Source organism: Notolabrus celidotus, chromosome 19 (assembly GCF_009762535.1).
Source record: "Notolabrus celidotus isolate fNotCel1 chromosome 19, fNotCel1.pri, whole genome shotgun sequence".
NCBI lineage: Eukaryota > Metazoa > Chordata > Actinopteri > Labriformes > Labridae > Notolabrus > Notolabrus celidotus.
This window is the reverse complement of record NC_048290.1, coordinates 15,767,250-15,792,514: the sequence shown is the minus strand read 5'-3', so window position 1 is coordinate 15,792,514 and position 25,265 is coordinate 15,767,250. Positions and strand designations below refer to the sequence as shown.

General features: G+C 40.2%; 1 protein-coding gene across 5 annotated transcripts in view; it reads left to right on the top strand.

Moving 5' to 3' along the window:
* The window catches only part of LOC117831332 (transcription factor 4-like), a 263,290-nt gene extending 241,166 nt beyond the window's left edge, over positions 1 to 22,124 (top strand). For 3 of the 5 annotated variants that reach the window (XM_034709977.1, XM_034709975.1, XM_034709976.1), the window contains 5 exons: positions 5,818 to 5,956; positions 10,886 to 11,036; positions 12,479 to 12,708; positions 13,040 to 13,190; positions 16,475 to 22,124. In XM_034709977.1, coding sequence (XP_034565868.1) covers positions 5,818 to 5,956; positions 10,886 to 11,036; positions 12,479 to 12,708; positions 13,040 to 13,190; positions 16,475 to 16,523 — 720 coding nt within the window. In that variant the 3' untranslated portion in view covers positions 16,524 to 22,124. Of the gene's footprint in view, positions 1 to 5,817; positions 5,957 to 10,885; positions 11,037 to 12,478; positions 12,709 to 13,039; positions 13,226 to 16,474 lie in introns of all 5 variants that reach the window. The other 2 variants (XM_034709978.1, XM_034709979.1) reach the window with 2 other exon arrangements.
* Positions 22,125 to 25,265: the final 3,141 nt, after the last annotated feature.

Sequence of the window (25,265 nt, the reverse complement as noted above, 5' to 3'; positions counted from 1 at the left end):
CTCAGACGTGATGCAGCAGCAGCAGATGGATTGTCTTTGCTGTTTACAACTACATGACAAATCTGAGTGTGTGTGTGTGTGTGTGTGTGTGTGTGTGTGTGTGTGTGTGTGTGTGTGTGTGTGTGGCATCTCTTGACCCAGAAATCCCCATCTTTCTCTTCCTCCTCTTCTTCTTCTTCCTGTGTAATCAGTGCACTCTCTCACACGTTTTAAATGATGACACTTCCCACTGATCAACAACATTACAGATGACAGCTACTCAGCACCACCTCCACCCGCTCTCCTCCTCTGCCTCCTTTTATTTCTATCTTCTTTGAAATAAAACACTTTCTTTATCTTTAGAGAATAAAAGTTTTAAAATATATCTTTTGCAGTTTTTGTCACTACTGGTACAGATTGATATTAAAAGTACCAGAAAATAATTAAGGATTCCTGCTAGGGATGTTCCCATGTAGTGGACTTGACATTTAAAAGTTACCCTTATCAGTCGGCACAGAAATTATAAGTTATTAAACCATCATTAATATTAGTATTGTTTAGGCCCCATAACATTGTGATATGTTGTTTCCAAGCTGTAGCGTAGCTGCAAAGATGACAGATGGCATCTTGTAGCACGTTGCAGTTTGTAGTAAATGGAGATAAAGTTGTATGTCTCTGTCTGGTTAAACTGACATGTAACCTCTTAACTAGAGCAATGAGGAACCAGCACAGGCATGAGGACGTTAACCTGCAAGGAGGACTGAAGGCTGGTGGTGCTAGCTCTGCAAATGGTAGCCAAACAATGCAAACTAACTTGACATCAGTTACCTGCAGACGCTGAGATCTGGTGTTTTCGACGTGGGATATAAATTGTGTTTAGACTCATCAGCTAGTCTGAGTTTAAAATTCCATTTTAAGATTTTTTAAAAATGCTTTTTTTAACCAGAATAAACAATTGCATTTCTTTCTTTGAAGCCGTCAGACTCAAATAAAAAAAGTAAAAGTAATTTTAACTTGCAGAACACAGTGGATGACGATGTCCAGCTGCGGCGATCAGTTACTTTCTTTGTGTTTCTGTGAAATTTCGTGTGAGTTGTATTCAGAAAACTTAAACTGTCAAAATGTTTTCAGGGGTTGCTAAAAGCAATCATGAGCTGCCTCTCGTCAAACAGGACTCTGTTGTGAGTCTGGTTTTCAGCAGTCTTTTAGAAAAGGCTGATTTTGGCCTTTTCTTAAATGCAGCAGCTGCTGACCTTTGTTGTGACGTTAAAACAGGAGCAGTTACCAAAACTCTTCTTGGTAGTGCATTCAAGGACACTCTGATATCTGGTTATTGATTGTTTGAGCTGCACTCTTCAAATCAAAACACCACTCACTTTGTGCCTGTTGCACGCACAAGGACCAAAACATCAACAGGGTGCAGTTTGACTGTTATTTAATGATTACACTGGAACGGTGAGGTTGAATTTGGTGTTGTAAAAAGTCTTGCTGTCGGATTATTCGGGATGTGATGTAGCTCCTCGGGGCCCTGAGGACAGGAGTACAGAAAGAGATGGAGAGAAAAGGGAAGGGTGCAGAATGTATGTATGGGAATGTCAGAGGAGGTGCGGTCGAGGGGAAGTCCTGCTCCTGAAACTTTGCTATATAGCATCACTACAAAATCCATGTGGCATTGCATTTGTTGGATCTGATCCTCAAATTTGGCGTCCCAAGAAAGTTGTACCGTCCAGCTGTCAATACACAAATCACAGATGTACTTGAATCAATCTCAAAAGCGAAAATATTCCAAACGCATGATCTGATTTTCAGCTCCTCTTGCAGATTTGTATTCAGTTTTCTTTCACATTAAGGATGAAATAATCAGAACTTTTCACTAAAGCTTTATACTGTTATCAGTCGTCCAATCAGATGTCTTTAACCTGTAAGTTGCTGGGTGAGTGGGTGTGGCTGTTCCTGATGACTCCCTGAGCTAGATCAGTTTATGTGTAATTTATTTATATTTTTCTCCTCCGTCTGTCTCCTCGTCTTCGCTCCTCATTGAACTAAATTAAGCAAGAGAGAAAGAAGGCTCGTTAAAATATAAAAGCCCTCCATTAAAAATGTACAACAGCCTCTCTGTCTCCCTCTCTGCTGCCATTTTACATTTGGGAATCCAGGCAGTGATGAAAGGCAGAGAACGGAAAGAAAGGAAAGACGGAGAGAAAGACTGGAGGAAAATAATAAATAAGGGAGCAGTCAGATGTATGGACGGATACACACACACAACACGCAGTTTGACACACACAAAGGAACACACACACACACGCACACACACACACACACACACACACACACACACACACACACACACACACACACACACACACACACACACACACACAAGCCGGTCGACATTTTGTGATATTTGCACGGAGCGAGAGGGGAGTTTGGCATGTGGTGGGCAAGACCTCTCCGTCAGCCAGCTGGATTAACAGACAGACAGAGGGATTGGGTTTTTTAAATTAACTTTATTTACACTTTGGTTAGCATACAAGATGACAAAAGAGTCAGATAATTGTTATTGTGTATTATCAGGATATTTCAAAAGTGTCCAAAGCACAACACCTTATGGATACAGTACTTTACATCAGCAGTGTTTTGTTTCTGTATCGTTTAACTCTGATTTTAAAGTCCACACTGACTCCTGCCTGCTTTTTAAGAACACAAGTTTTTCTTGCCTTACATTCAAAGTCAGACTTTCTTACTTTTACTTCATTGGACTCGCTAATTGTTATGTTATGTTTAACATATTACAGTATAAAACAGAAACACACTGTGTCACTAAATGTTAGATCATTCAGGTGTCTGTAAAACTTTAAAATATGTCTGAGGAATTTCATCTTTTAAGGTCTGATTTAAGGCTCTTATATATATTTTATATTCGGATAACAGAAGATGTATACACTGCCAGGACACACCATGCCATGGTTTTTATTTATTCTAATTATTTTCAACATTGTAGATTAATACTGAAGACATCATAACTATGAAATAATCTGGTTTTGCCATAATATGGATTACAACAGTAGTCAAATAGAGCTATCCATTGTGTACTAACCCTACCTCTAAACAACACAACTGATGGTCTCAAACACATTGAGAAGGCAAGTCATTCTACAAATGAACTCTTAACAAGGTTCGTGTTAATTAGAAACCATTCCAGGAGACCACTTCATGAAGCAGACTGAGAGAATACCAAGAGTGAGCAAAGCTGTCATGAAGGAAAAAGGGGGCTAGTTTACAGAATCTAAGATATAAAACATATTCTGCTTTGTTTAACACTTTTTTGTTCATTAAATAATTCCATATATGTTCTTTCATAGTTATGATGTCTTTGGTATTAATCTACAGACTAGTCGTGTATTTTAACATGAAGTTGTACGAATATTAATATGACTTAACGCTTCTTTTGCAAACATAATTAGCACAGAAAGTCATTTGCGTGACACTTTTATTTGGTAACACAAAGTGAGCTGATTAGCGATTGTTTACCCAGTTTAACAAAGCAACCAGGCCAATCAGAGCTTTGTGGGCGGGGCTAAAAAAATTAAACTACCCCAACTATAAAGTGTTTGTTTACCACGGCATTTTTGCGTCTCACGTAAGGGCATGATTGACCCAGGTGATGGCGTTTGATTCAACACCACAGCTCAACAAACCTGAATGAGACTTGAGTTCACATGAGCTGCTATGAAACTGAACCCAATCTTCACCAAGTATTGTGGGTAATGAAAGAGAAGGTTACTCTTCTCCTCGCCCAGTTTAAACTAAGTGTTCAAAATCCAGTGTGTGATGAGTTGGGGCAACTCCAAGGGTCCATGACTGACAGGGGCAGAGTTACAGTCTAGACCTGCTATACATCTAAAGGGACATGACGTAGCTTTTGCTCTTTGAATTAGTGCTGCCAAAGTGAAAACTGATTGATTGATTAGAGCGTGTGATAGTGAGATGCTCACTTATACGGAAGCCCTGACTGAACTGATTACGACATTAGTGAAATTGTTTCTCCGCTGTCTGTTAATCTGACAAAATAACCCCGCCCCCTCCCCAAAATCTGCAGAGATGAGCATGATGAGTAATTAATTAAAATAAAACGGCCATTTAGTCAGATTCAAACCCGATAAAGACCCTCCACAATGCCAGTCAGCTTTCTGCTGTTCCAACCTTTACATTATATCTCCATACCGGCTTCTTGTTTACAGTAAGAGATCTAAATATCAATCAGGATTCACACACAGACGCTGTCCTGCTGACACGTTCAAAGTAAAAAGATTGAGAAAAAAGAGACAGAGAGAGAGAGAGAGAGAGAGAGAGAGAGAGAGAGAACCACAGGATGCCACTGGGAAGCTGGCATCACACACGCACACACACACGCGCGCACACACACAAAGAGAATCCATCTCGTGCCAAAACAGTGAGTCCCTGCTGGAAGCTGCTCGGTGCTCTGGGAATTAGAAATCCCACAATTAAACATATGGGCATTAAGATAATTGTCAGTTGTTGTGCTGTTGTGTGTGGGTGTGGTAGTGTGTCAGGGTGTGTGTGTGTGTATGTGTGTGTGTGTGTTAGCTTGTGGGTGTGTGATTGTGTGTGGCAGACAGATGGATAGGATTCAACCAAGCACACACACAAACACACACCGAAAAAAAAAACATGCCCTCTTACAGTTTTTCTCTGAAACATGAAAAACAGAAACGATACTGGATTTAAAAAAAACTGTTAATAAATATGTCAGACATGCAGACATGTACCTGGACACACAAATACACACACATGCACACACAGAGAGAGACACACACACATGAGCACCTGCAGGGTGTAGAAGCAGGGCACCTATCTCAGTTCTACTGTAATGGAAAAATAGAGGAAAAACATCAGGCGGGACAGTGTGTGTGTGTGTGTGTGTGTGTGTGTGTGTGTGTGTGTGTGTGTGTGTGTGTGTGTGTGTGTGTGTGTGTGTGTGTGTGTGTGTGTGTGTGTGTGTGTCTGAGTGTGTGAAAAGAGAGAGGCAGATGGATATTGTGAGTGTCTTATAAAGGCAGAGGATGCCCTCAGCAGGTCGATTACAGAACTACAACATCTGGAAGCAAAAGAAAGAGAAAATGAAGAGACAGAAAGATGAAGGAAACATTAATTATTTTACATTTATAATGAAGAGTTTTACCTAATTTATTTTGGACATATTTTGGTGCCATTTCTCATTAATATTTAGAGATGTTATTATTTTCTTTTCTTCCATTCTTGAACTAAAATACACAGATACAAGTATTGCACTTGGTCCTAATTAATCTCTGTCGATTAAAACTGCAATAAGCAACAATAAAATCTTAAGACATGCAAGATTTAAAACATTTTAATTTTGCATATAACCACCAAGACATAAAAAAACCCAACTCAGGATTCAAATAATAATAAATTAACTATAAACTGTTAAAAAAATTTGAAAAAAAGTGATTAAAATATAAAGATAATGAGATAATAATCTACATAATAAATCTTACATGTGATTATTTAATCGATCATTTAAAATCTTTTATGTACAAAGCTTTTTTGATTTTTAAGCTTCACTATTTGCAGTTTTTTTGTTTTGCTAGTTTGAATAATTTTGTGCATAGTACAAATGTTCTATAACTTTTGGCTTCAATGATTCAGCGGAAACTGGTCCTGAAACTTCCTTGCAGATAAAGCCTTTATTAGAAATGTCAAATATTTAAGCTCTGATGCTTTCAGCCCAGGCTACAGACGTGTAAATTTGATGCCTCACCTTCTTTCTCTCTCTTTTGTGTTGTTTTTCATCAGGTGGGATCTCACAGAGAAGACGGCGCCGGTGTGAGCAGTCTACGTGCCGGACACTCGATGGGCGGTCAGGTGTCGGTGCCTCAGCTTCCTGTTCAGTCGGCCACCTCGCCGGACCTCAACCAGCCTGACCCGTACCGCGGTAAGACTCGACACAGACACAGACATACAGAGACCCAGCATCACACAGTATGATGTACAGAGGTTGGTTTTTTTATATTCTATGTTGTACATAATATATATTTTTCAAAGCTTTGATTGACGACAAAGAATAGTAAATAAAATCACATTTTTTATTTAGTGAACAACAACATGAAACAAACAAAGATCTGTGATGAAAAAACAAACTGTATCAGTATCTGATGTTTTTCTTCATGCACGTGTTTCTATATAAGACTCAGACATCGAATGCCGCAGGCCCAGCATGCACTGCTGCAGACATAAACATCCATACAGCTAAAAAACACACTACATTATTGTTATTATTATTTCCAACCTCATATAAGACTCATAATAACTGCAGCAGAAATCATTTTAAGGGTAAATGGTGAATTTTAGAAAACAACAAATAAAGATGAGGAGAACGTCATGACATGAATCAAGGAAATAAATCTAAGAAGGACAATAAAACCAGAAACAGAAGAATAATATTAAAAGATGAACAAAGGAAAGCAAATGAAAGACAGGGAAAAAAGAGAGCATTAAATTAAAGATGACAGACAACTGTGGGCAGTTATAAGAAAGATGAAGATAAAGAGGGAGGAGAGAAAGAAAGAAAGATCAAAAAGCAGGAAGAAGAGGATGATTTAAGAAAGAGAATAATGAATAACATGAGCAAGGAGACAGACATGTAGAGGAGGAAAAGAAGGAGGGAATGCAAAACGAGGAGGATCAAATAAAAAGAGCAAAAAAAGAAAGTGAGTGTTTCAAAAAGAAGGTTAAATGAAAGAAACTGTGCGAGAACGAGGACGGGAAAGTTGAACACGTGGAGTCAGACCTCAGCTGGCGAACATCGACATCACTGCCTGAGTGTTAAAGCTCCTAACAAGGAGGGTGAAATAAACACAGTGTGTGTGTGATATGAATATGGAGGAGGAAAAGTGTATATGAGCGCGCTGTGCAGCAAATTAGCCCTGAGCTCGTTTTTAAAGGCTGAAAATGAGTCTGCTGGCAGCAAAGTTCAGCCGGCGACAGCCAGAGCCAAGTGTGTAATGAGGTGAGAGAGAGAGAGGAACACACACACACACACACACACACACACACACACACACACACACACACACACACACACACACACACACACACACGCATACACACACACACACACACACACACACACACACACACTGAGTAGAGGGTGGGTAGAGGCTGTAAATAAAGTGTATTAAATGTTTTTGGCAGCAGAAACTTCAGTAGCAGAGCTGTGGTTTCTCTCTCAATTTCAAAATAATTATGAACTGTGAAGACTCTATACTCAGTTTATTATTTATGTATTCATATTGCATTTATAAAGTAACAAGTTGAATCTCACTAGTGCAGGTTGGATGATTAATAACCTTTTAAATGATTCATGAATTTTACTTTAGTAGAATTTGAAGTGAAGTGAATAAGGATCAACATTTTGGTTCTTAATCTCCAGACATCAATAACTCTGAAGACTTGTCGACTTGTCATAATGCACTTTTTACTAACAGGAAATGATGCAATCAGTGTGAAACACAAGTCAAGGCTTTAATTCCTATAAACAGTTATTTAAAGGAGGACGAATTGTTTTCCTGTGAGTCCTCAATTTAACCCGTGTTGTTCCACTCCAGGCCTGTTGGTGGCAGGAGTGCATGTCTTAACCGATTTTCCAACCATCAATAAAAACTGCAAGAGGACTGAGAATAAATCCTCCCTTTCTTTAAACTTTATAATTCATTATTTTTTATTATTTGTTGTATTGCACAATAACAAGAGCCAGGATGTAGCAGATAAATTCAACAATATAAATTACCACTAACTTTAGGAATGTGCAGGAGGAGCCAAAAAACCTTGACGGGCTTGTTGAGAGGCCCTCTTAATAAAAACTGTGGGAGAAAAAGAACTGAGCTTTGTGTCACATTAGTTAACATTTACTGGTTTTCTTTTATTAACTTATTTCACCTTTAAAATGGTCAAAAAGACAAGTCACTCTTTTTAAAACATCAGAAGTTAACTCAGTAAGAGATCATGTATAGTGAGCTGGTTGTTGTTTCAGTAGATTGGGATCTCAGAAGGTCAAACTGCCCCCAAATATTCACTATGTGTTATCCAGCTTATTGGCCAGGCTACCTACTGAAGAAAGATGAGATGAAATATTGATGTAGAGATGATTTTATTGATTAAAACTTGATTTCCTCAGATAACTAAAAAGCACAGTGAAGTCAAAACTTAAACATTTTTCTATTTTAGAATCAGAATCAGAATCAGCTTTATTGGCCAGGTGTGCTTGAACACACAAGGAATTTGACTTGGTAAACTGTGCTCTCTTTGTACAAGGCATAAGAATAAGACATACAAATAAAAAATAAAAAATATAATAATAATAATAATAATAATAATAATAATAATAATAATAATAATATTAATAATAATAATATTAATAATAATAACAATAATTCCATTTTCCATTTCCATTTTTACCTGATACACAATATGACTGCTGCTCCTGATTAAAGTTATCTGCCCGGTAACTTTCAAAGTCTGTCAAAGTTTATTTTCCCTTAACCAGATCTTCAATGATGCCAAAGCTCATACCATGCTACTAGTTAAAATAATCCTTTCAACAGCAGTAATTTTAACAATATGATCAATAAAGTGAAATAAAAATGCATTACAAGTAAAGTTTATAAAATCAGAGAAACATCCTAAGAGGTATAAAACTATATCTGGAATATGATACAAATTGAGGATATGGAAATGTTGCACACAGAGCTAAACGTTAGCTGAAAATTATAGTGTCCCTTCATTGGTTACCTTAGAACGCTAACATAAACTAACGTTATTGCCACAGTGTCAACAGACCTTGGTAAAATGTGCCTGTCTCCTTCCAGGGGACTGGTTTTATTTGAGGTGTGTGATCAGGTTGTCCCTGGCTGCAGTGTGCTCCTGAGAAGTGAACCTGTTATGGAGTTCTGACCAATCAGCATCAAGTATCGATAACAGCCAATGTTTGGGAAAAAAACAACTTTGAGCCAAATTTTCCTCATAAAAATATAAAATGAAAATGACACATTGAAAATAACTTATTCCAGTAACAATTACAATAATGATGGTGGCAAAACAGTCATGTTTTAGCAATATGATTGATAAAGTAATTACACAAATTCCCTTAAAATGCATTACAAGGAAAATTTAAAAACTAAAAGAAACACACAGAGGGCGGCGACTCTGTATCTGGTTTCCCACTGCTCAGAGAAGAAGGTTATCAAAGGTTTGCATGACCTTTGATGGTTTTCAGACCTGAGCAGCTCGTCTTCTTCCTTTGTGCAATGCATCGTGGGACAGTAGTTTATTAAGAACACATGCAAAACAAACTGATTTATATCGACATCTTTGGGTTTACTTCATTTTGTCACTTCTCCAGAGCGAACACACTTCAGACAGAGTCTGCTCGGAGTTAGTGTGAAGTCTGGCACTGAGACAGGACAAACAGGGACAGAAAGCCAGGAAGTAACACAGAGGAAGTTTACAGAAAGAAGGAGGGACACTTATTAGATTGTTAGATGAACTTTTATGGGGGGAAATAGGATAAAGATGTTAAAACTCAAATATAAACTAGTTGAAATTAAATATTTAGGACTAAGATACAGGCGTGTGGCTGTCAACAGGTTATAGTGCGTCTTTAGTCTCCTAAATGTTGTGTTCAGCCTCCTTGTGTGCCCCTTTGTGTGTGTCAGGGTTCAATCAGACATTCAGAAGCACAAAGTGACTTTTCACCGCTCAAAGCTTTTTAAATGCAGATATTTGTGCCCAAACACACAGCGATTGTAAGGACTAAAGACGCACACACAAACCAAACACAGACCGTCACTCAACGCTGCACACAAAATGCCTCCAGTCAGGCAGACGGAGATTCAAAATGGCCGACAGTTGGTGGCGTACGAGTGTGTGTGTGCGTGTGGGGGGTGTGTGTGTGTGTGCAGAGCGGAGTGTTTTGTGTTGACTGAGAAGTTGGCAGCGTCCCAGTGAAGGATCCATACAGACGTCAAATAAAGACGGCACTGTTCAGCGGAGGAGAGGCAGAGAGAGGGCGCAGAGGCCTCAACGCCTGCATCAGTGTTATGCACAGACGCCATCTTGCAGGTTGATAATGTTCAGAGAGGCCTGATGCTGCAGCCATGTCACCTCTGCAGATGAACAAATATATATCTTTTTTCATAAATCATTCTCAGATGGTCATTTTTTTAATGCATGCACAAAAAGTGTGTATTTTTATATTTAGCTGAACTGCTTGAACTATCTGGCATCTATTAGATAAGCTTTGCAGCAATATAATTTATAATAACATAATAGTAAATTATATAAGCTATGGTGTCAACATTTTTGTTCAAGCTGCAGGGCTCAACTTTTGAAGCTATTGTGCTTTGTCCTCCTAGATAAATGACAAAGTGGGTTGCATTTCGCTTTGCAGACAGCAGTCCACACAAAACAAAACAAAACAATACACAACATCGCATTCATGCATCTAAAAATAACCCACACCATTATGTTTTTGAAATGCTCAGATATTTAAAAGTTTGTTTAAAGATTGCATAATGTGCAAAAACAATGCTCTGGATGATTAAGACGTGGGGTCATCTTATAGAGTAAACATCAGGATGAGAAACATTGGAGGACGCCAGAGATTAGGATGCTGTATGACAAGACAAGACAGAGATTAACAAAACTACTAAATGCAAATCTCTCTCTACTTGTGCATCAACCGTCTGTGATCTCTAGTCCATGATGTTCAAATGAGGGACAGCTGAACCATGCCAATTCCTATAAATGTAATTCATCTGTCTATAACTTCTTACCCGGTTTGTTTTCTCTGTCATCCTCTCTGCAGCTCTGTCTGGAGGCCTTCAGGGTCAGAGCACCTCCTCCGTCAGCTCGATCAAGTCCGAGGACGAGGGAGACGAGAACCTCTTGCAAGACTCCAAAATCCTGGACACCAAGAAGGAGGACCCGGACAACAAGGATCTTAAATCTGTTGAGAGGTCAAGATCTAAGTAGCCCCGCCTTCCTCTAGACACTCGCTTCCATCAAAACCCTCGGCTGGGCTGGAAGAAGCCTTTTCCCAAAGCACCACATGCTTCTTGTGCAGAAAGTCAGCGAATGATAATAGAAATGGAAATTTTAGATCTAAGATAAATGGAAGAGAAAGAAAAGCAATTTTTTAATTATTTGGGTGCACAAGAAGGATTCAAAGCTGTGTGTGTTTTGGGAACCAGCCTCTGGACTTTGATGAAGTGATCAAGTGTGATGAGAAGCAGATAAATACGTCAGTTGAAACAGAGACACCTTGTGCACAAAGACGCCCGTGTTCACTAGCCACCTCTCGTCTGTCAGAAACAGAGGGAGGCTCCTGGTGGACGTGTAGCTGTCGTTAACTTCATCAGTCTCTCCACGGTCTTGAGCCTGGATTTAACTGATTCTCACACAACAAAGTAGAGCTAACATGCTAATATTCTCAAAGAAGTGCTGCCTCGTGTTCACGGCCCGGAAATCAACACTGTTAGAAACACTGAGTGACCATACTTAGAAACTTTAAACTTTCAAAAACAGCTTGTTTCAAAGGATCAAAACATCTGAAATCCACTAATTGAATAAAAACCTAAGCTATTTAAAAAGAAGTAGCTGACAGAGATAGTCTTGTTTTTGGTCACAGTGTTGATTTCCTTCCTTGAATCCTGCTGAGCAGCCTTTAAACCTCCAGCGACATTTTTGAATCAAGGTAAAAAACAAAAATCTGAAATATTTGGATCCCAAACCCAGAGACTTTACATGATGAGGCTATCATGATAATAATGATATAATCATGATGTTGGTGGTTATGTAAATGGTTCAATGAGGAAGATGAAGTGTTGTCTGTGATTTGAGTCAGGGTTTGGTAACATGCCGTCGTGTGTTTCAGACACACAGTTTTGCCTTCTCCTGCAGAAGGGAACCTTCTTATAATCCTGGACCCTATCGTAGATCGTTTATGGTGCTTGGGCTAGCAAAATAATAAGATATTGTGACGATTGGCATTACTTGAGTCACGTGAAAATATCATGTTAGAATCTTGCAATCTGTCCTAACAAAACAAGTAAAGGATGTCTAATAGTAATCAATATCACAATCAGTTTAGTTTGTTGATGTAATCCCACATTTAGTCTTCAATTAGCCCCAGTTTTTCCTTCACTGGAGCATCGTTAATGAAGTTAAATGATCAATATCAGCATGTAAACAAACATTAACTTGAAACACAGAGTGGAGCACATCATGGTGTCTGTTCCCAAACCCTGACCATTTTTACTTGCTGCTCGTAAAGGTCAGCAAAACCTTTCACTCCAGGTCTTTATTAACTGATCTTTCCTCCTCCTCCTCCCCTGCTTTCTTTCCCCTTGCTCCTCCTCCTCCTCCTACTCCTCCTGGTCCTCATTATTGACCACCTTAGCAACGCTGATGATGAGGACTTGTCTCCGGAGCAGAAGATGGAGAGAGAGAGGGAACGGAGAATGGCAAACAACGCGCGGGAGCGTCTGCGTGTGCGCGACATCAATGAGGCGTTCAAGGAGCTGGGCAGGATGGTTCAGCTGCACCTGAAGAGCGACAAACCTCAGACCAAGTTACTGATACTGCACCAGGCCGTCGCTGTCATCCTCAGTCTGGAGCAACAAGTCCGAGGTCAGTTTGAGGGAAAATTACCTGAGTGTTTCCCTTTCATTGAGTTTTGCAGCCTTATTAAGAAAAGAGTCTTCTTTGGTTTAAAAGAAGCCACTGAAAGAGGAAGGAGGGTAGAAATCAAGGTTTTGGAAGGTAGATCAGAATTCTAGCATGTGTTGTGTTCAAAGAGCTCCAGTAGAGGGCAGCAGTTCCAGCTGTTGTGTTCAATGAGGCTGAAGGTTTTGGCCTTTTTGCTTCAGTCTGACTGTTCTTACAGATACAGTTAGAGAAGTTCACTGAAAATAAAAACAAACACTAAACAGCATCTTCTTCTTTCTTCCCCTCCATCCAGAGCGGAACCTGAACCCCAAGGCAGCCTGTCTGAAGCGGCGCGAGGAAGAGAAGGTCTCAGTGTCATCAGAAGGGGCTCCCCTCTCATTGGCCGCTGCTCACCATGCCGCTGCTGCCGCCATGGGCGACGGGTCGAACCCTATGGGACAAATGTAAAACGCAGCAACATCTCCTCCCCCCCTGAATGGTCAGAAGATATCACTTATACACTAATCTGCTGTTGTACCTCCAAGCCCAACTAAACATCAATTCAGAGACCAGTCCAGAATAATTTAATCATCTATCATCCAATTTGAAGCCCAAAGCAAACTGATCAGTTTCATCATATTTTCATTTTGACTCTAAATTGGAAAAAGAAGATGGACATGTTATCTTTTGTCCATTTGTCAGATGTTTATAAATGTTGTCTGTGTACTTCTCAACAAAAGTTCTCTGCAGAACTGTCAGAAGCTCAAATTACTGTATCATTCAGGTTATATCACCAAACCAACACTGTTTGTGGTCTATGTTGTTCGAGGAGGTGGATGTAGCCACCAAGACCTCCCCAAAAGGTTCACAAACCATCATTTTGAAACCCTGAGTTTGGCGTTTCTGCCATCAGCATGTTGGTTTTGGGGACCAAAATGATTACAGAGTAGATACCCATTGCCAAATTACCATCCTAGGCAGATCGTTCTACTCAAGAGTGGACGATATTTTTTAGATTAACATCATTCTTCATTGAAAAACTCTTAAAACCAGAGAGTGAGACCAAAAAGTAATCAGGAAAATGTTAAATTTGGTGTTCAATCAAGTTAGAAGCATGTAACTTTGCTCACAGGCGATCATATAATCAAATATTAGCATTATTTTGCAGAGATAGGAGCCGCCCCCGGCTGGCCATTAAAAAAGAACGGTTTAAGACACCGTTTGATTTAATGATTTTTATGGAAAATCTGGTAATATTTGAAAAACCATTGGGCAAAAACACATTTTTATTTCTCCATAGATAAGGTATAGAAATAGTTGGAGAAAGTAACTATGTGTATTTGGAGTTTAACCACATGTACCCATTGGTCAATACTAAGACTTATACATTTACTGACATCCATCCTTACTTATGCTTCAATTATTTATTTGGGGGAATTTGGACTCCTTCTGCTGTCGCTCTAATGCAGGAACGAAGAGGTTAAAATGTGCACAGACAACTAAACTTCATTATTTCTAAACAAATTTACAGAACTGACAAAGTCTGGCTGATCTGATGATATGTCAGCAGAGTAAAAACAGAGGCCAGAACCTAAGTTCTTTTATCTGGTCTGGGTACATTTTAACAACAGATTGGCAGTAAGTGTGATTTTAGTGTGAGTGTGTGTTCGTCCCTGCTTCTACGTTAACATCTTTCTTTGGAGTTTTCAAAATGTTTCTTTTGTTTGCTCCATAACTCCTTTATGTCTTCAACAGTCAGATTTGTTTTTGCACTTGAGTAGCTTTAATGTGTGCTTCAGCTGATTCCCGAACGTTCTAATGTAGTGATAAGACACTCAAGGTCTTTGATGAGGAGTAGGAGTGACCTCAGGCAGAGCCACACAATTTCTTGTCTGCAAAACCATCACATAAAGCATAAAGTGATGTTTTTTTTAATTGTTCACACTGGATGTTTTTGCATGCTTCCAGTCATGAAATTGCACGCCACACTTATGGACCTTTTATCTCTGGAAAAGAATCAATGAGTCATCATTCAGTCACTGTGCTTTGAGGGAAGGGACCTTTGGAGAATGCTGCTTGGTATTTCTGTCACAGCTAGACCTGTGTAATTGTCTTGTCAGTGTTACCGGGCTGATATGGGGGGGAAACTGGATCCGGATACATCTCAATATGTACTGTTATGAAAATGTTTTGCACAAAACATGGAGAAAATGATGCAGCAAGTGAGTTAGGAATAATGTCATCCTGCAGTTAGTCCAACAGGGTGCCAGAAGCGTAGCAGAGCATCATAGCTGAGGAAATGGAAACCCATATTAGGCCACAGTATCTATATTTTGAGAACTTTAACCTTTACTACTACTATTGTCCTAAAAAAACACAGATTGAGATCTAAATCATATCTGGTTCCATAGTTTTTGTCTCTATGAGGACTAAAGGCTGATTTATACTTCTGTGTTGCCCCTACACAGCAGGGGCTGACGCAGACATGAGCAATACATACTTGTGCGTCGATGTGTCCGTGTCGCACAGCAATTCTCCACCGAAACACTTAAGGGCAGTGTGGTCTGTCTGATTGCCGGTCGCCTGCTTCCGGCCCCGCTACGATCTCTGTTTACTTTTCCACAGCAATTCAGAGTGCGTTATGTTAATCTACAGCTGATACATGTTGCTGTTTATCATACAGACATGATTACATGAAGAATAGAGAGGAAGAGATGAAATACACGGCCGATGAGCGGGGATTCCGGAAGGGCTGTAAATGCAGGAAACACAATGCAATGCAATCACAGGGCTTGCGGTCCACGTCAATTCTATGCATAGTTACATTTTGGAGGTGCACGTCAGCTACGTGCGTAGGTCTCTGCGTAGGTACGGGAGCTACACGGACCCCCGGCATAGGCTGGACGCAGAAGTATAAATCAGCCTTAACTTGATGGTATCAGTGTTGGTGATTTGGTAAGCATCATCACGACAAATGTCCACCTCTGAGACAGAAATGCCAAATTTTCTGATTAGTTCAAACCTCAGTTTCCTTTAATTTTATTGACCACGCTTCCTCTTCCCAGAATATGAACCTCAGAATGGTTGACACTGTATGATAGAGTAGTGGGCATTTAGCTAGTCAGCACAGGAATTAATGTTTGGTTAAGCAAGTTATTATTATTTTTTTATTATTGTAGACCCAAAATGTCGGTCGCATGTAGAGCAGCCATCCAACACTAGCCAGGGCTGTAGCTCCAGTTACTGGTCTGCTCTACAACCCTGATGTAAACAAGCACATATGACAGATGGCATCTCGTAATGGGTGTGGTTTATCAGCATGTTGATCTCTTAAATGGAGATAAAGTTGTTTGGAGGCTGTCTGGTTAAACTGGAATGTGGACGTTAACATGCAAGGCTGGTGGTGCTAGCTCTGCTAATGTTAGCCACACTCTGAAAACCAATTTGACATTGTTTACTCAAAGACTCGTGAATGTTTAGCCGTGTTAAACAAATTGTGATTGTTTTTCTGAGTGTCTCTGTGAGCTTTGGCCTGTAACACAAGGAGATTCATATTGTTAGCACTACTATTATAATATGGTACAAAATTTACAGAGTAGTTGTGAGTCCTTTGTCCTTAAAGTCAACCCCATCTGTCTCTGAGTGTGTGTGTGTGTGTGTATGAGTGTGTGTATATGTCTTTGTTTGTGTGTGCATCGCTGTGTGCAAATTTCCCTTCCCTTCATTTTCCCGCTCTTTGTCCCTCCAGGTCCAAGGTGCCAGAGTTCATCAAGATGATGAGCGACCACTTCCTCTGACGGCGTTTTCATGACAACCTGGCAATCGATCAAACCTGTTGTTGCTTCGGCCTGACCAATCGGATCCTCTGGAACTTCGGCCTGACCAATCAGATCAGCCTCTTTCTCGCCTTTCCTCTGTCGTCTCTGATCCTCCTCTTCACCTTCGTCTCCTTCTGTCGAGAACACAAACTGCAGTCACGTTAGTCGCTTTCGTCACTTTGCATTTCCAGCTGAGATGAACTGGATGCTGCTTGGTGGAGATGATACAATAGCCACTGTGAACGTGGCTGCTTCAAAAGCGTGGCAGTCTGTGGGAGCTTCTGGACAAAATGGACAAAAAGACTTTGGAATCACATCGTCTGAGAAATTCTTCATCTTGAACTACTTGTTTTATCAGCATTCCCTGTTTTAAAGAACAAAAGGGTTCTATATATAGTATATATATATAAGAGAAAAGGAAAAAATGACTAAAAAACTTGTTGAAAATGTGCAACTGGACACGATCATTAAGGAGGGACGGGTTGGGGAGAGTTGTTCAAAATGGAGCAAAACATATCACAAGTGTTTAAAGAGATTTTCTTTTGTTAAAAAAACGACATGCGCAGCTGATGTTGAATACAGCTTCAGTGTGACTCTGACTGAATGGCAATCTAACGCCACACTGTGGATGAAGCTGTGCCTGATCTCCTCTTGGATGCAAATCAGTCAGACAGATACACATGGAGAGCAAAGTAAAGTAGAAACAAAACGAGAACTCAAAAATTCCTGGAAGTATTACACAACCTCCCCGCTTATACACCCCCCTTAAGAACCCCACGTTTCCACAGTTAAAAGTATAAATGAAGAAGAATTTCGGAATCTGTTGCAAACCTACTCTGGGTGCTTGAGAAGCCAAGTGACCTGAACAAAAGTAAAGTTTGCAGATCCTTTTTGATTATCATTGAAGCCTAGAAAGAAGCGTAACTAAACAAGGAAAAGAGGGGCAACTTGATCTTCTGCTTCGAATGCATTCCCTTGTAAACATTGCAAAATGTAGTTTACACCATCAGTGTTAAAACAGATGTTCTTCTGCACTTGTAGTTCATGCTAAAAGCCACTTTGACTTTGTGCTAACTTTTGAGTCTGTAAACAAAATCCTGGACCGTCATACCCAAATGACCCGTGTGTATCGACTGAGAGGAAGAGAGAACCTTAAGAATCAATCATTGAATCAGTTAATCAATCAATCAGTGAGGGACTCCAAAGGGACTGGGGTGTTTGGTAGAATCAGTAGAAAACTCCTGCTGTAACAAAAACGAGTTTCCTTTCAAGAAGCAGCAGGACGGAAAAACTGTTCTGGCATCATCTTTTGAGACTGTTGCTTTGGTTTGTTACGCAGATGCAGAATTTTCAGCAGAAAGAGAGACACATCTCGCAATCTGAGTCCTTTGACAGATATTCGTCAGCATGGGTAGAGCTGGCTGAGTCTGAGAATTGCTCAAATCCAAGGATTACTGGACAGATGGTTGAGAGGATGGACAGATGATGGAAACCATGGATGGATGGATGGGTGGACGAGCGGGTTTGACTGAGCACTGAAGTGAATTCTGTTCCACATTTGGAGCCTTCCCAAAATCATGATCCCTCCACTTAGATTGAGTGCTGACGACACTCTGAAGACCTGAACCATGAGAGTTTTGGGATTCATTGAAGGGCAGCAGAGTCTGACTGAATGGGCCAACATCTTGAGAAGCTAGAGGTTGAAGCGATGAATGACAGAACAGAGAATCCAACGGTCTCAATGTTGAAAAAGCTGCAAGAAAAGCAGGGAACAATCAGCGGGGTGTGTTGAGGCATTACTTTCCTTTAGGGGCCAAGCAGCAGTAGTCCAAGCATTCCTGTGTTCAGTTTTATAGATTCCCATACTTCCTTGTTTAGGATCTGGCCCATTGTTACCCCAAACCTCACGCCTCACACCTCACTCCTTCCCTGCTAACCTTTGAAGATTTTCTGATTGACATTGTTGGGTTGTCTTTTCCTGGGACCACTACCTGCTTCTAATTTCCGTTGGTTTTCTTGATGGCGCTGATTCCTGGCAAAGGTTTGAGCACTGATCTGAGACCGTACTTTCTAGACATCATTAGTGGAGAGAAGTTGGGAAAAGACTTGTTGTATAGGCTGCCACAGTTCTAGCATCATCATGTGGCTTTTCCAAGGTAGCAGGACAAGCCAGGCTTCCAGCTGAGTAAGGGCCTGTGTCCACTAACTCAATTTTTTTGCGCTTGCAGTGCCTACTTTCTATCCTAGCGTTTCCAATGCTCTGTGACCTCACTGCAAAAACGCACTTAGCTTCAGCTGGTTTAAGTTGCTGCACTCTCAGTTAAAAATAGTCAACTGTTAAAACACCATCCCGCTTCTCAATATCACTTCTAGATCACCGACCAATCAGAGTTAAGAAAGGGCGGGACTTCTGATATCAATTTTGTAACCACAGTTGTTTTTTCGGGGTACAAATTCCAGGTCTAGAGCTGCTGCTGATGCTACAACACAATTTCTGTTTGATTGTAGTGGACACAGGCCCTAACTGTGCCAGAGGACCAAATGTGAGCAGTATCTGACTCTCATACTGTTTAACTGCCAGACTGGGTGAGATTTAAGGGTTTCAGAATTTGGCTGATTGGCGTGAGTACTAGCTTAGGTTTGTGATACTCAGATTGGGCTAACGCTGGAATAAACCATAATAAAACCAATTTTTCAAGCAACCAGGTATGCCTGATGCAGGGCCCAGACTACCTTGATTTGTCCACCACTCATCCTGTGTACCACTTTAGAAATGTGCTGCCTCTTGTGTCATGATCCCAGGTAGAAGTTTGCTTTCAATCAGCACTGGAGTGGGAGGGATACAGGATCAGAACAACATTTGACAAGCCGACAAAGGGGAAAAAAGCTCAACAATGAAACCTGAGTGTTCATATTGTTGCTATGCATCAAGGTCTCCTCTCCTTCAACGGATAACGGTCACTAGAGTATCTGCAGAATGTCCATTGTTTCATGGTGTCAATCTCAGAGTCTTCTTTCACCCTTGCCCTGGTTTGAACCCTCCTAAAGACAGACCTATGTTTGATCCCCAGTCCCAGTGCTGTCTTCTCTGTTGACCCTAGCCTTATGCACCCTAACAGAGCCCTTAGCCCCTCTCCCCAGCCTCTTTCAGTCCCACAGATGCAATTTGAACATTCACAATTCTACCAATGTGCCTTTTTAGAGTTCATATCATTCGAGTTGCCAGAGGAGGACATTTACCTGGTCTTTTAATAGGATGCAAGCTTAGGGAAACCTGTTCTTATTCGTTAGGTTCTATGCAGTCAGGTTTTTTACCAGACCTGGGAATTTAAAAAAAGCTAAAAAGGAAAAAAAAGTATTTTTTGGATAAAAAAAATGAAACTGTATTTAATGTACTGTACGCTTATATGTAAGTAGACAGCGTGTTCTGGCTTTGAGCCAGCGAGACAGACGCTTGATTTAGCAAGACAAGCCCCCGTCCCAGTCCTCTCCGTCCCCCCCAGTCCTCCATAATCCCCAACCCTTCCTGTTCCTAACGGTGAACAACGCGTCTCTTCTTGTATTATAGCTTATCAGCTTTTTATCAATATTTGACCGGCTTGTCCGTGAGCCAATGTAGTCTTCAGTACAAAGTGTGTGGTCGTATGTTGTAAAACAGATTTTCTTTCTCTCTCTCTCTCTCTCTCTCTCTCTCTCTTTTATAAGAAGAATCTTTTCCCTGATTACTTTTTCTTTGTCTGTTCTGGTTTACATGTCGATTATAGAAAATGTAAAAAATAAAAAACAAAAACAAAAAGAATAAAACAACACAATTAGCTATCCGGCAGCATTGTTCTCTGTCGGAGGTCATTTCGACGCGGTTAAACTCTTACCCAATCAACAGGAAGGCACGGAAACTGGAAAAGAATCTATTTGAATAAATCAATCTATATATAAATGTACAAAAAATATATACAATATATAAGGAGGGTGCCATCTTCTGTTACTTTTTTTATTTCCGTTTCAAAAGGAGTGTTTTCATGGGGAGGAATCATTTTCTCAAAGACTGAACTGGCAGAAGCTGGCGAGGCCCCTCAGTGTTCAAAGTTTTCAACTGACTTTGTTGTGTTCTCTGTTGTTGCCATGAACAACACCCTCAGACTAGTACGGCACCCCGCGCAGGACAAAATGGGACGGAAGTTCCATCAGCTCCTTTCACTGCTATCTATCCAAGGCAACAACTCACAGACGTTTGTAAATTGTATGCAACAAAATGGCAAACTTTACCATTATTTTGAAATTGTGTATGTAAAAGTTATATTTTTACATGTAGACTGTTGTTATTTTGTGTTTTAGAAATATGTTGTATCGGTTTTTTTGTTAAAAGATGAAAAAGTAAAAATTCAGTGTGTGTTGAAAAAATGTGTCACATTGAAAATGTAGTGAGGTCAAAGTTCTGAATCATTATTTTTTTCAACATTACGTTTATTATCTGTGGCGAACATTTTTGAGGGATCGTGGGAGGAATCAGAAATCACAAATGATATACGATATTTGTCTAATTCTTCATGCCTCATGACATTACCATTTTTAATTGTATTTTTTGCAGAGAAATGTGTAAATAGTCATAAAACATTTTCTGTGGGGTTTCTGTGGGGTAAGGACTTGCCAGTGAGAGGTGGTGATGATGAACTTGTTTGATTTCTTGTGGAGTTATAATTGTCCGCTTACAGTAGCCAGGTGCCAACTTTTAGTTTTGGTCAGTGGTGCTCAGTGCTGTTTGTGGTTTTAGTTGCAGACCATCTGAAGTGTAAGTCAAAAATTGGCTTTTCTTGCACCAAGAATCACTTTTGTCAGAGTCCACCAGAGCCTGATAGTTATCATTTGGTTCAGACGATTTTCTTTAGAGGAAGCTTCACCCCCAAAAAAAGATGGATCTCAATCAAGGATTAAATGTTTCAAAGGCTACATTGGAGAGATTAGATTTAAAGTGTCCTAATCAAATTTCACGCTGGCTCCCCCTGGTGGCTCTGACTCCTGTGTATGTACTTTCCTCAAGATGGGCTGTAAATGTTGATTAAATGAAGACCCTCAGCACCTGATTCAAGATTAATATATGAATTTTTTTGTAAAAGATTGGAGTGTTGCTAATATAAAAAAGTGAGTCGTCAGCAAACAATCTTATCAGCTATTTCCCCAAAAAGATATCAGATAACGTGCGAGACAGTTTCAGCCATTTGTTTTGAGTGTTTGCCGTTAAAATTGAGCTTTTTATCAAAAAGGAAAAGCTGCTCTGAATCGGACCTAGGTTAAACACGAGCATTGAATCTGTCGGTGTAAGTGCTAAATGTATTTTTTATGTAATGTTATTTTTGCGATGCTTTATTTCATATTTTCTCTTTGTTGTATAACCAAGTCATCTCCCAGTACAGTATCTTCATTTTTATGTTACCCCTGATGTTTCTATTAGCCAAAATGTTAACTTTTCTTTTCCCTCCTTGTTGTACATACACACCTCATTTCTCTTTTTTCAGTGACTGTGCCATGAGCTTTGTAATCTGTTACTCTGTACCAGTTTTACTGCAATAATGAGTTGAATTCAAAATGGCCACTCTTGTCCTTTGTTTTCCCATTCATTGTAGAAAAAGGAAATCGCTCTACTCATGATAACCCAAATTCAGTGAGTGAGCACACTCGGGTAAACGCCTGACACACACACTATAACCAACACCAGAAACACAAAAACATCAGTTTGGTACGTTTATCTAACGCTCAGTATCAGTTGATTTTCTCACAATGGAAAACTAGAAGGCATTTTACACAGTGACATGTTAATGTGTGATATGCCAGAAAGTACTACAATTCTCAAAATGGACAATTAGAAAGCCTATTTATGTTTTAAGCATCCATATGACAGAAACTTAAACCATACAAATTACCAATTTCCAGTTTCATATTCATTAATTGTTAGAATTCATATTTACTGAGCCATACATTTTAAAATATGAGAACTCAGACTGTATTTTGGTGTTCTTGGGACTCAAACTTATTCAACAATATCAGTATTTAATTTTTTATTTTTGCTGAAGGGGATTAAAAATGAAGTTCAGATGATAAATTGAAGTTTTCCTGTTCCAATTTTTTAGAAGACATACAATAAAAAGTTGATTTCATATCAAAAGACGTAAATCATTTTGATGACTATCTTTATTTAACATTCCTTATTCTTTCTGGAAATATTGGAATACAGAATTTTGAAGGTTTGATTTTCAAACATTATCCCATTATAATTAGGTAAACCCATGTTGAATCAGTCATAATTGACCTTAAACATTGCAGTTGTCTCTGCACTACATTTTTATTGATGACTTTTCCAGTTGTACTTACTCGCAATGCAACCATTACCAGGATATGCATGCTAAGCTGAACATAGTGTAAATGTTATAAGCAACGGGAACAATAAACCAGCTCCAATAAGAGACAGAAAATACCTTTAAAATCTCCAGAACTGACTGATTCACATGTTGTGTCTTTAAGCTAAAACTGTACCTGAGATCTCTACCCTGAGGACTGGACTTTTGATAGGCTACGCCAGGTCATTGTTCTCAGTCGGTGGGTGTATATGACCACGTTTTGCTATTCCGATAAAAAATTATATGTCATCTGTTTACATGAGGTTTTCGCCTGTCAAGCTGATTAAAGATGTCTAAGTCTTTAAAACTAGTCGGAATTTACCGACTACTTTTGCACCGCTGTGTTTCTTCAAACAAGCATGGACAAAACGTCTGCCAACAGAATACAATCGGGATAAGTGTAAACATATCTTTATAACGAGAAAACTAAAGGAATATTCACCCTTTTAAAAACACCCGTCTGGTGGTTTAACTAGAGTCATCCATTTAATAAACTTCAGTTAATGATGAGAGGTAAAGAAGGAGCTTTTGTTCCTGAAGTTCATCCTGAGAACAGCATCTCTCTCCGCCCGGGCAGCGCACACCCAGCAAGGAGGCTCTGCCTTAAAGGCTTCAGTCAGGAAACAAAAGTCTCCTTTTCACAGTTAATTCCACAGATTACTCATTGCATTATGACGTGACTGAATGCCTGTAGTCTGACTCTGCAGCGTGTAGCTAGTAGCTATTACAAAATAGGCAGAGGCAGTGTACAGAACTGAATAGTCTATCAAAATAAAGCTTAATTGATGGATTAAGTGATTGTATGAGGACACTGCTAAACCTGCATTCTTTAAATGGCCAGTAGGTGGGGCCTTTATAGGTTGTAAAAAGTAGATTGATTATAAAGAAGCAGATGAGACAAAGGGACAATTTATTACTCAATGACCTCAGGTAACCCCAATCCTAAGAAGTGTTTTGTTTCAGTTACTATTTTTAAGTCTTCTTCGATACAGGATGGTGTACATTTAGTAAATAAGAGCCATTTTGAGTTTAAAATGATAAAGATGTGATAAGATGGTGGATTGCTCTCTCTCGGTGGGGAGTGAGACTCTGCTCCAAGTTGGGGAGTTTAAGTATCTCGGGGTCATGATCGCGAGTGGGAGGGAAATGGAGTGTGAGATCCACAGGTGGATTGGTGCAGTGTCAGCAGTGATGCGGACGTTGTATCGGACCATTGGGGTGAAGGGTGTCTGGACTCAGCCTTAGAGATAGGGTCAGGAGCTCGGACATTCGATGGGAGCTCGGAGCAGAGCCGCTGCTTCTCCGCATCCAAAGGAGTCAGCTGAGGTGGTTCAGGAATCTGATAAGGATGCCTCCCGGACGCCTCCCTTTAGAGGTGTTCTCCCGCCTGGTCTGGGATCGCCTCGGGATTCCCCAGGAGGAGCTGGAAAGTGTTGCTGGGTAGAGGGGTGTCTGTGTCAATTTGCTCGGACTGCTACCCCCGCGACCCGACCCCGGATAAGCAGAAGAAAATGGATGGATGGATGGAAAGATGTTACCTTGTGATCGATAAATGTCTATGCAGAGTTTGCAGTAGAAGCTGGGAATCATAACAAGATCAACCATCTCATGACAGGAAGAAATCTGAGGGGAAACAAAACAGTTAAAATAAGTCAGTGGATCTGTTTTAGGAGAAACAATGTCAGCTGAGGGTTAAAACAAATACAAGAGATCTCCCTTTTTCCTCCTTTCCTCTCCTCTTTTATGTAAATGGAGGAAAGGGAGAGGTCAAGCCCACAGCTTAACCTGGGAGGGTGAGTCCAAGCCCGAACAGGCTTCTTGTCTTGGCTCTGCCTTCTCTTTCCTCTCTCCAACATCTCTCTACAGGCTCTTTTCTCTGTTTTTTCTCCTTACTTGTGTAAGTTGGTGCGTGGGTATGGCAGGAGGTGAGCGCTGGCATTAAGAGGGTTGTTTCTGATGTTGTGGGCCTAACTTGATGAAACACCAGTATGGGCAGGCGCCCTCTTGTTAACCCCACTGATGCACCAGCTCCATCTGCCCATCTTTCCCTGTTTCTCTTCATGCTTGGGTCTCAGGAACATTTGGAGCCTTTTGGTAGGCTAGAGCACAAATATTGGAATAAAAGTAAATGGTGCAGGTTTCTTCACCGAGCACTCATCCATGGTAGCTGTAGGCCTTGTTTAGGATTTAGTTTTACTAACAGACACTGGGTAGTCAGCTGATCATTTTACAGTAAGTACAGCCTTTTTTACAGCCCGGTTTGTGTAACTTTTAGCTTCATAGCGCTAGAATCTCTTCAAAGCAGCCCTCCATGAACTCATACTTCTTG